Source organism: Rhamphochromis longiceps, linkage group LG6, assembly GCF_057381845.1.
Source record: "Rhamphochromis longiceps isolate RC_006_pf linkage group LG6, R_longiceps_female_GT1.1, whole genome shotgun sequence".
In the NCBI taxonomy this organism is placed as follows: domain Eukaryota; kingdom Metazoa; phylum Chordata; class Actinopteri; order Cichliformes; family Cichlidae; genus Rhamphochromis; species Rhamphochromis longiceps.
Window position 1 is genome coordinate 22,528,184 of NC_140562.1, and position 9,893 is coordinate 22,538,076.

General features: G+C 39.6%; 1 protein-coding gene across 1 annotated transcript; it reads left to right on the forward strand.

Annotated features, from left to right (window-relative positions):
- The first annotated feature begins 2,066 nt into the window (after nucleotides 1–2,066).
- On the forward strand, nucleotides 2,067–8,812 carry LOC146667948 (hydroperoxide isomerase ALOXE3-like). The gene is made up of 14 exons (XM_085409751.1): nucleotides 2,067–2,258; nucleotides 2,470–2,674; nucleotides 2,830–2,911; nucleotides 3,161–3,283; nucleotides 3,566–3,669; nucleotides 3,918–4,084; nucleotides 4,199–4,342; nucleotides 4,941–5,144; nucleotides 5,291–5,377; nucleotides 6,092–6,261; nucleotides 7,309–7,430; nucleotides 7,532–7,632; nucleotides 8,002–8,172; nucleotides 8,306–8,812. The coding sequence occupies exons 1-14, from the start codon at nucleotides 2,106–2,108 to the stop codon at nucleotides 8,483–8,485; spliced, it is 2,013 nt and encodes a 670-aa protein (XP_085265877.1). The 5' UTR covers nucleotides 2,067–2,105; the 3' UTR covers nucleotides 8,486–8,812.
- The last annotated feature ends 1,081 nt before the right edge of the window (nucleotides 8,813–9,893 follow it).

Genomic DNA, 9,893 nt, shown 5'->3' on the forward strand with positions numbered 1-9,893 from the left:
AACTCCCCTTTCCAGCACCCTGGCATAGACTTTCCCAGGGAGGCTGAGGAGTGTGATCCCCCTGTAGTTGGAACACACCCTCCAGTCTCCCTTCTTAAAGATGGGGACCACCACCCCAGTCTGCCAGTCCACAGGTACTGCCCCTGATCTCCACGCAACATTGTAGAGGCGTGTCAACCAGGACAGCCCTACAACGTCCAGAGTTTTCAGGAACTCGGGGGCAGACCTCATCAACACCAGGGGCTCTGCCACCAAGGAGTTGTTTAACTGCCTCAGTGACCTCGCCCCCGGAAACTGGCGGGTCATTCCCCTCATCCCCAGACTCTGCTTCCTCCTCAGAAGATGTGTCAGTGGGATTAAGGAGGTCCTCGAAGTATTCCTTCCACCGCCTGACAATTTTCGCAGTCGACGTCAACAGCATGAACGTTGTAATTAATTCTCGTTTCCTCATCTACAGACCTCCTGAATACCTTCCCTGTGTGAATCATTGTGTCAAGTGTGGAGAGTGGAACTGCGGTTGTGAGTGTGGAGAATTGGAGAACGAGTGACTACCCCTTTGGATTTCCCTGGAGCCTCATCCCTCACTTTGTTGTATATAGCGCTGCCCTGCACTTCCTGTATAAACACCTGGTGGATTCTGTAAATAAATTCTTGTGTACAGCTGATTCTGGAGTCCTGCGCTTGAGTGCCCACGTTGAACCATAACAGTCTCAGTGAAAGTGTGACTGTCAAGTCATTCTTAAGGAAGCAAAACAGGGAGAAAAGGCTGACGTAGGCCAAATTACACAAGAATGGGAAAGAACATCAGTGAAAAAAGGTCACATGTAGAGATGAATCCAAATTGAAAATTGAATTTAAAAAAATTATGGTTCAAATCATCAATGTATTTAGGAAAGAGGTCAGGAGTACTTTTCTATGCTGTGGTGTGCTGGGGGAGCAGCACAGCAAAGAGGGACTCATCCAGGCTGGAGAAACTGATCAGGAAGGCTAGCTCTGTGGTCGGGATTAAGCTGGACACTCTGGTGACAGTGGCAGAGAAAAGGACATTAAAGAAACTGATGGACATTATGAACAATGCTGGGCATCCTCTGCACACGGCCATTAACAACCAGAAGAGTCTGTTCAGTGACAGGTTGCTTCTCCCCAAGACAAGAACTAACAGACTTAAAAACTCCTTTGTCCCACACGCCATCAAACTGTTTAACTCCTCTCTGGAGGGGAAACAGGAGGACAAAGGAGGGGGGAACAACTAAGCTGTAGTGCCTCTTCACCTCACTGTACAATACCTTGTGCAATACTTTTTGTAAATAGTCAACAGTGCAATAGACTCAATACTTGAAATGTGCAATTCACTTGTATTTTTATTTTTTATTCCTATTTATTCTATTTATCCCCTTTGTATATTTTATTTATATTTGTCTCTGTATTTATATATGTGTGTGTGTGTGTGTGTGTGTGTGTGTGTGTGTGTGTGTGTGTGTGTGTGTGTGTGTGTGTGTGTGTGTGTGTATATATATATATATATATATATATATATATATAACAATTCTGTAACTGTAACTTCGGTCGTTGCTGTGCTTTTTGGAAGTCGAATTTCCCAGAGGAACCCACCCGAGGGATTAATAAAGTTCTATCTTATCTTATCTTATCTTAGGAGAGGTACAGCAGTGAGTTTTACAGCCATCTGTAAAACACAATGGGGGCTCTGTCATATTTTGATTATCCCTGAAGGCTACTGAAAGAAATTTCAAGGAAGCCTATCTAAGAGAAGAGTCATACCAAATATTGACTTTAAGGTGTGTTAAAATTCTACAAAACTTTTTTGGTGTGTGTATTTAGCAAATAGTTGCATACTTCTACATTTCACAGTGGCTGCGATTTCTCTTGAATAAAATAAAGCCTCGTTATTTCATCATCAGCTCAAATTCCTGTGGTTTCTCAGGTTACAGCAGTTGATCACACATGTCCAACATTTCAACACAACACCTACCTGATGCAATTGCCTGGACACTCCCACTAAAATGTGTCAATAAAAAGAGACGATTGTGGGGGCAACTTCTGACAGAGTAGTTATTCCAAGGATCTGACCACATTCAAGAGGGAAAATGGTGCAGTATAAAGTGACCGTATTCACTGGTGATCGCCTTAATTCCACTACTCTTAACAATGTCTTCATTAAGCTGGTGGGCACAGATGGGGAGAGTGATCGCACGTGGCTCATGGGCTTGAAAGGGGCTACATCCTTCGTTATAGGAGCCGTAAGTCTGAAATATGCATCTTCATGATTAAATGTATCTCAGGTTTCCTGTATGAGATGATACACAAATGAAATCATTTTTGTGGAAATAAGGGGAATCTATCACCATGAAGATGGTCAAAGCAAACAGTTCACTTCATGGACCACAGTAAATACAGGAATTGTATGCTCGAGTGTTACAGCTCAGCACAAACTGCTATGTCATTCTTTAGGTATCAAAGTTTAAGGTGTCCTGCTCCACTTCGCTTGGAAATCTTGTGCTGATAGAGTTAGACAAACAGTCTCTCCCACTGTTCCCGGAGGACGCTTGGTTTTGTGCCAAGGTGGAAGTGAAATCCCCTGAAGGAGACATCTACAGCTTTCCCATCTACCGCTGGATTGCTGATAGCAAGGTGCACCGCTTCAGGGATGGAAAAGGTTTGGGAAACTGTGCTCATCTTAAATCTTGTTCTGTAGTTACAAACCAGTGAGGACAACAAAAATCTTGTAATGAGACTAAAGCAGTTTTCCAATATACCACATTCACAAGAAACCCTTTTTCTTTCTTTCTTTCTTTTCTTTTTTTTTTATAGCTCTGAGAGTCTTTGAAGACAACCATCATCTTGGCAGGTACAGTCGGCAGCAGGAGATTCAGCAGCGAGAGGAAGACTATCGGTGAGAATTCAGAGCTTATACACATTTTAGCCTTACAGCTCCTGAAACTAGAATACAAATGCTGTCCAGTTATAGCTGAATATCCTAATACTAATGATATTTAACCTTAAAATTAAGCATTGCAGCATATTCTTTGTCTGCTGGGATTAATTAAAAGAAATTAAACTATTGCATATGTTGCAGATAAAAAGTATATCATGTCATACTGTAACTAACTTCCTCATCATCGCTGTTTCTTCGTTTCATCAGCTGGGATGCATATGCAGAGAAAATACCTCACTCCATGAAGGCAGAAAACCCATTTTCACTCCCGTATGAGGTTCAGTTCTCCTTCACCAAAACTAAAGAGTTTCTCTACACTGCTTCCACAGGGTGAAGTTCTGTTACACATATTTTTCTCTTTACTCTTTACTCCTCTGTCACTGTGCCCCAGGGCGGCTGTGGCTATACAGTAGCTTGCCATCACCAGTGTGTGAATGTGTGTGTGAATGTGTGGATGATTGTGTATAGTGTAAAGCGCTTTGGGGTCCTTAGGGACTAGTAAAGTGCTATACAAATACAGGCCATTTACCATTTACCATATTTTTCTCTTTACTTATCAAAAGTATATTAAGTATCATAATGAAGTTAAATAAATGTGCTCTTCTGTTTCAGACTGACTGAGCTGAAGCTGAAGGGACTGGATAACTGTAAGAAGAAGTGGGATAATATTGACAGCATCAATCGAGTGTTTTGCTGCAAAAAGACTGAAATATCAGGTACTGTACTAACATCATAGCATATTGGAGTCCTTATACAGTATGCACTCTATGCAATAATGAGCTGAATATTGGGCAGCCTGTTCTGTAAACCATCTATATTCTTACCAGAGAAATCGGACTTTTCTTTTACAGTTCACATAATGAAGACTCTCAGACCCTGAACTTCTGACATTAATTCAGAAATTTAGCAGAATTTAGTAGCTCACAGTTTCAAAAATAATAAGTTAAATGTCTCTTTTTCACAGAATATGTTCATGAACACTGGAAAGAGGATGCTTTCTTTGGCTACCAGTTTCTAAATGGTGTCAACCCCATGTTGATTCAGCTTTGTACAGCCCTGCCCAGTAACTTCCCTGTCACTGATGACATGGTCTTTCCCCATGGCCAGTGCAGCCTGGCAGATGAAATGAAGGTGATCATCTGAATTCTTTATAATAAATTGATTTTTTGTCAAATAATTGTACTTGTACAGTCACTGACTAAATATTATATCCACACTGTTGCAATATCCTGAACTTTCAAACAGAAAGGGAACATATTCCTGTGTGACTACAAGCGTCTGGATGGAGTAAAAGCAAACACCATCAATGGGAAGAAGCAGTACTTGATGGCTCCTCTCGTCCTGCTCCACAAAGATCCTCATGATAAGCTAATGCCGATTGCCATTCAGGTAATTCAGACAGTAAGGTTTAAGTTCGTGTATTTATCAGCTCATCAGTAGAGATAGCACACCTGTTAATGTGTAAAGCAATTGTTCATGTACAACGTCATTGTAAAATCAAAATATAAGGATATTCTATTTGCAACCATAGCTAGTACCATATCTGAACACCAGCTGTGAAGTGTTTTTGCTGAGCCTTAGCCTTGTGAAAGTTCATCCCATAGCAGTATCCAGATTGCTGAATGCAGAGTCTGACACGTACATAAATCAAGTCAGTTTCATTTATGGCGCCAAAATCACAAACAGCCTTCCCAGTTCATTCTGTACAATACACTCACACAGATGCAACATATTTACTGAGCAGAGAGAGATAGCATCAGTAAAAACTAATTAAAAGCATCATGTAAAGCTGTTCAGAAGAAATGCTCTGTCAGAAAGGATTCAGTGGAAATTCCCCATAAGGGATCAGCAGAGTATCAAACTTTAAAGATAAACTTGTCAAACATAGAACAGGAACTGAAATTTCATCAGTCTTGATCAGTAATTGATTTTAGGAGCATACTTGATCATCTGTATCAAATGACTACTCTGCCCTGTCCTTCTGTAGCTGAAGCAGACTCCATCAGATGACAATCCGATCTTTCTTCCTACTGATTCTGAGTACGACTGGTTGATCGCCAAGATTTTTGTAAGAAGTGCAGATTTCAATGAGCATCAGCTCAATGTTCACCTTCTGCGCACGCACTTGCTGGCTGAGGTTTTTGCAGTGTCACTGCTGCGCAATGTGCCCATGGTGCATCCTCTGTACAAGGTAACTGACGTTTGCTGAAACTTCAGTTTGTTTTATGCCATTATTTCAGTGGTGTGGAAAGCATTTGTCCATAACGGCTGGTTGTGGACAATAAAATGAAGTGTTGCCCCAATCATGTCACTAACAGAGTTCCCTCTTTCCCGCAGCTCCTCAATCCTCACACGCGCTACACTATGCAGATCAACTTCTTAGCTCGGCGTCTTCTAATTTCTGACACTGGCAATTTCACTCAGGTATGCAGTACGACCAGCACACTTATGGCGTAAAAACTGTTTCCGCAAGTGCAAATGTTGAATTTTAGGGAGAAAATTACTTTGAGCGGAGAAAAGTTTAATTTGACCAAACAAAATTAACTGCTGCATGCAGTATGTGTGATAAGTATGTTATTTTATTTGAAAATATAAAATGTTTTAAGTCCATTGTTGGTTTTAATCTAGTTTAAACCAAACCACTCTATTGGATTTAGCTACACTTTGGACAGTGTTTCCGGAATGCTGTGGCTAGCGAGCTGATTGGAGACCAAAACAGCCAATCAGAATTTTTGCATCCAAGTCTGTGATTGGTTTGTTTTGTGGCACATACGCACTGAGAGCAGGCCTACAGATGTCCGTCAGCACACAGAGCAGAGATCTGAGCAAGAGCAAATGCCAACAACCGAGTGGCTGTTATTGTGTGTGTAAATGGATAATAGCAAACACTGAAATGCATTTCTTGCACACAGCAATGAATTTTGTTCACTCAAATTAAACTTTTCTTCAATCAAAAATATTTTTCTTCTCAAAATGCAACAACAACACTTTTTTTTTCTCTTTTTGTAATGTGCGCTCAGAGTAGAGGCACAAAAATAACACCATACACACTCACTAGACCTTTACCTTAAGAATTGTTTTTCTTTTTCAGTGTCATGTACAACATTTGTCTCTAACTGTGAGCTACCCATTCTCTAGTTTGCATCATCAGGTGGAGAGGGCATGTTTACCATCCTACAGAGGTCAGTGTCCTCATTAACCTACAGCTCCCTCTGCATACCTGATGACATTGCTGAACGTGGCGTGGAGGCTGTGCCAAACTTCTACTACAGGGATGATGGACTAAAGGTTTGGGATATCATCCACAGGTACCACACTTTCTTTTCTTTTGATTTTGATTTTCTCCTAATGATGCCATCAAGCTGCAACAATTCAGAGTTTGTAAATAATGGGTCATCCTATCTTAAATCAGCATAAAAAACTGATCTGGTCTTTCTCCACAGTATTGGCTGGTTAAAATATGAAAATCAATAAATAAAAGCCTCCTGTAAAGTCATATATTTGAGCACACAGTAATAACAAACTTTCCTTGGCAAAAGACAACAATGACAATTTCTTTGCACAGCGTGTAAAGCACATGGTGTAAAGCATTGGTCTCATTGTCTGTTTGCTTTTTGTTTTTTGTATTTATGGTCTTCATTGGTGAAGGAATTGAATTAAGAGATGTCTTTGTGCTGGCTAACCGATTTGTTATCATTGTCATTAATATTATTTCAAATCTCCAATGTGGACAGAAAAAGACAGATACGTTACACCTTTTCTATGTACCTTTTTTAACTAGATTTCTTTGTTTTATTGCAAAAGCTTTCTTTTGTGAATGTCACATTTGAGTGTGGCTTGCATAACACCTCTTCTTCTAGTCTTTGCCAACATTTTCCTTGCATCAGTTTTTTCGGTTAGTCTGTTTTTTAACCTTCATTGACCAACAAGTAAAACTTATGAGATCTGTTTTGCAAGAGTATCCTGAGCCTGTTCTTTAATAGTGTATGTTTAAACAAGTTATGTCCCTTTGTATATCAGTAGCTGTCACCACATGTACAGCCTGCCTTGATCTTATTAAACAACATTTAGATTTCTGTTGAAACTAAAATGCCTCTAAACTGAGAGATGTGTCTGCTACTTACAGAAGCCTACCTTCACTAAGTTAAATTATAAACACTTGGTGTGTTGATCGTGAACCTGTAACCTCCCTATTTTTAATCAGGACAAGGTACTTTGTGCCATTTATTTTTATGTAGTTTTTGAAACAAAAGAATTAGGGCAAATACAATTTTTTATTATTTAAATAATCCTGGAGCAGTTTGTGTACAAATAATAAAAACATGTTTTACACAGTGTATTCCCATTTCTCAAAGGTTTGTGCAGGGAATGCTCGGCTACTACTACAAGAGTGACCGTGAGGTCCAGGAGGACTCTGAACTTCAGAAGTGGATTTTGGACATTTTTGAACATGGGTTCCTTTCTCAAGCAGAAACAGGTGAGTTTCAATTACTATCTTCAATTATTATGATGATAGTGGTGATTTCTCCATACTATATATTGCAACCTAAACCTAAAGGAATGATGCTGTTATTTCAGGAATTCCTCAGACATTTACCAGTGTGACTGAGTTGATCAAGTTTGTCACCATGGTGATCTACACCTGCTCAGCCCAGCATGCAGCTGTGAACAGTGGACAGGTGAGTTCTTATATTATCCCAATAATGAAAAAAATGGCACAGTTTACAATGTCAATAAAAACACGATCAATGTAATGGTCTGCAAATCTCAAAAACCCTAATTTTATTCACAATAGAACATAAAAAACATCACATGCCTCCCTAAGACGCTCTTTTTATAGTCAGTCATGTTACTGACAAGTTGTAGCTTATGAAACATTTCTCCCAAAATCAAATGAACTCATTGTCATGCAAAGGGAAAATGTAAATAATTGTATGAATAATACCATACAACAGCAGGAAGGTAACAACAATATTAAAAAACAAAGACAGAATTAAAAACTATGCTTTTTAATCTTAGTAAATCCTTTACTTATTCATTAAATACAGTTTGACTATGCTGGCTGGATGCCCAACACTCCCATCTCCCTGCAACTCCCACCACCGACCAAAAAGGGGACGACAAGCGAGGCCACCATGTTGGCGACCTTCCCTGATGTCAACGTAACAGTTCAGGGCATGGCCACCGTGTGGCTCCTCAGCAAGCAGTCCAGTGACTTTGTAAGGAGCAAAGATTTCATTAAGAATGTCAGAAATTATGTTTACAGTAAATTTTTGTGAATAATTTTGAGTTATTTTGACAAAAATTTGAATGTTGTTGAAGAAAAACTAAATGTATCACTGTTCTCATTAGGTCCCTCTTGGCCAGTACCCAGAGGACCACTTCACTGAGGAGATTCCTCGCAAGATATTAAAGGATTTTCAGGCGGAGCTTGAAATTTTGAGTGGAGTCATCAAAGCCAGAAACAATCACTTAAACGTGCCATACACCTACATGGATCCAGCAGTGGTAGAAAACAGTGTGGCCATTTGAATATTAGAAGATAAGAAGACAAATTTAGCTTTTCAAGCGAAAGCAGGGAAAGAAATGCAAGTTCTGAGTTTTACTGATGAAATGGCGCAACGAACTTACTGCTTCTGATCATTGTATGCTGATTTGCGATTTTTACTTATCTGTTGAAATATGTCTGGGTAACATTTTCATCACTCTATGAGAGTGTCTGCTCTGAGCCAGAGTCTTACTAAAACTTTACCAAATTACATTGCTTATATTTTCATTATTTTAATGTTTTGTTGTGTTTCTCCCACACAGATTTGTTTTATTCATTAAAAATATATTGCATTACTCCCAAATCAACAAGCATTGTTATTCTGTTATTGAATTAGTCCTTGACCTTTGTTTTAATCACCAAAAATAAGCACTGTTTTATGCTTTTATGCCTTAACACAATAAAAGTTTTTTTTTTGTTCATTTATTTATTTATTTATGGAACAGCTATTTGGTGTCTGGTATAATATTAACATCATAAATTCTGTCTAAAGCTTTATTTTAGCTAACGTGCACTTTCTACATTTCTTTGTAGAATCATTTTTAAATTCTAGTTTTGTTGTACAGTGGGGCAAAAAAGTATTTAGTCAGCCACCGATTGTGCAAGTTCCCCCACTTAAAATGATGACAGAGGTCAGTAATTTGCACCAGAGGTACACTTCAACTGTGAGAGACAGAATGTGAAAAAAAAAAATCCATGAATCCACATGGTAGGATTTGTAAAGAATTTATTCGTAAATCAGGGTGGAAAATAAGTATTTGGTCAATAACAAAAATACAACTCAATACTTTGTAACATAACCTTTGTTGGCAATAACAGAGGTCAAACGTTTACTATAGGTCTTTACCAGGTTTGCACACACAGTAGCTGGTATTTTGGCCCATTCCTCCATGCAGATCTTCTCGAGAGCAGTGATGTTTTGGGGCTGTCGCCGAGCAACACGGACTTTCAACTCCCGCCACAGATTTTCTATGGGGTTGAGGTCTGGAGACTGGCTAGGCCACTCCAGGACTTTCAAATGCTTCTTACGGAGCCACTCCTTTGTTGCCCGGGCGGTGTGTTTTGGATCATTGTCATGTTGGAAGACCCAGCCTCGTTTCATCTTCAAAGTTCTCACTGATGGAAGGAGGTTTTGGCTCAAAATCTCACGATACATGGCCCCATTCATTCTATCCTTAACACGGATCAGTCGTCCTGTCCCCTTGGCAGAAAAACAGCCCCATAGCATGATGTTTCCACCCCCATGCTTCACAGTAGGTATGGTGTTCTTGGGATGCAACTCAGTATTCTTCTTCCTCCAAACACGACGAGTTGAGTTTATACCAAAAAGTTCTACTTTGGTTTCATCTGACCACATGACATTCTCCCAATCCTCTGCTGTATCATCCATGT

Coding starts and splice junctions, on each gene's coding strand:
- LOC146667948 (XM_085409751.1), top strand. CDS start 2,106: ATGGTGCAGTATAAAGTGACCGTATTCACTGGTGATCGCCTTAATTCC. Junction 4,343..4,940: donor TAATGCCGATTGCCATTCAG/GTAATTCAGACA, acceptor GTCCTTCTGTAG/CTGAAGCAGACTCCATCAGA. Junction 8,173..8,305: donor GCAAGCAGTCCAGTGACTTT/GTAAGGAGCAAA, acceptor TGTTCTCATTAG/GTCCCTCTTGGCCAGTACCC.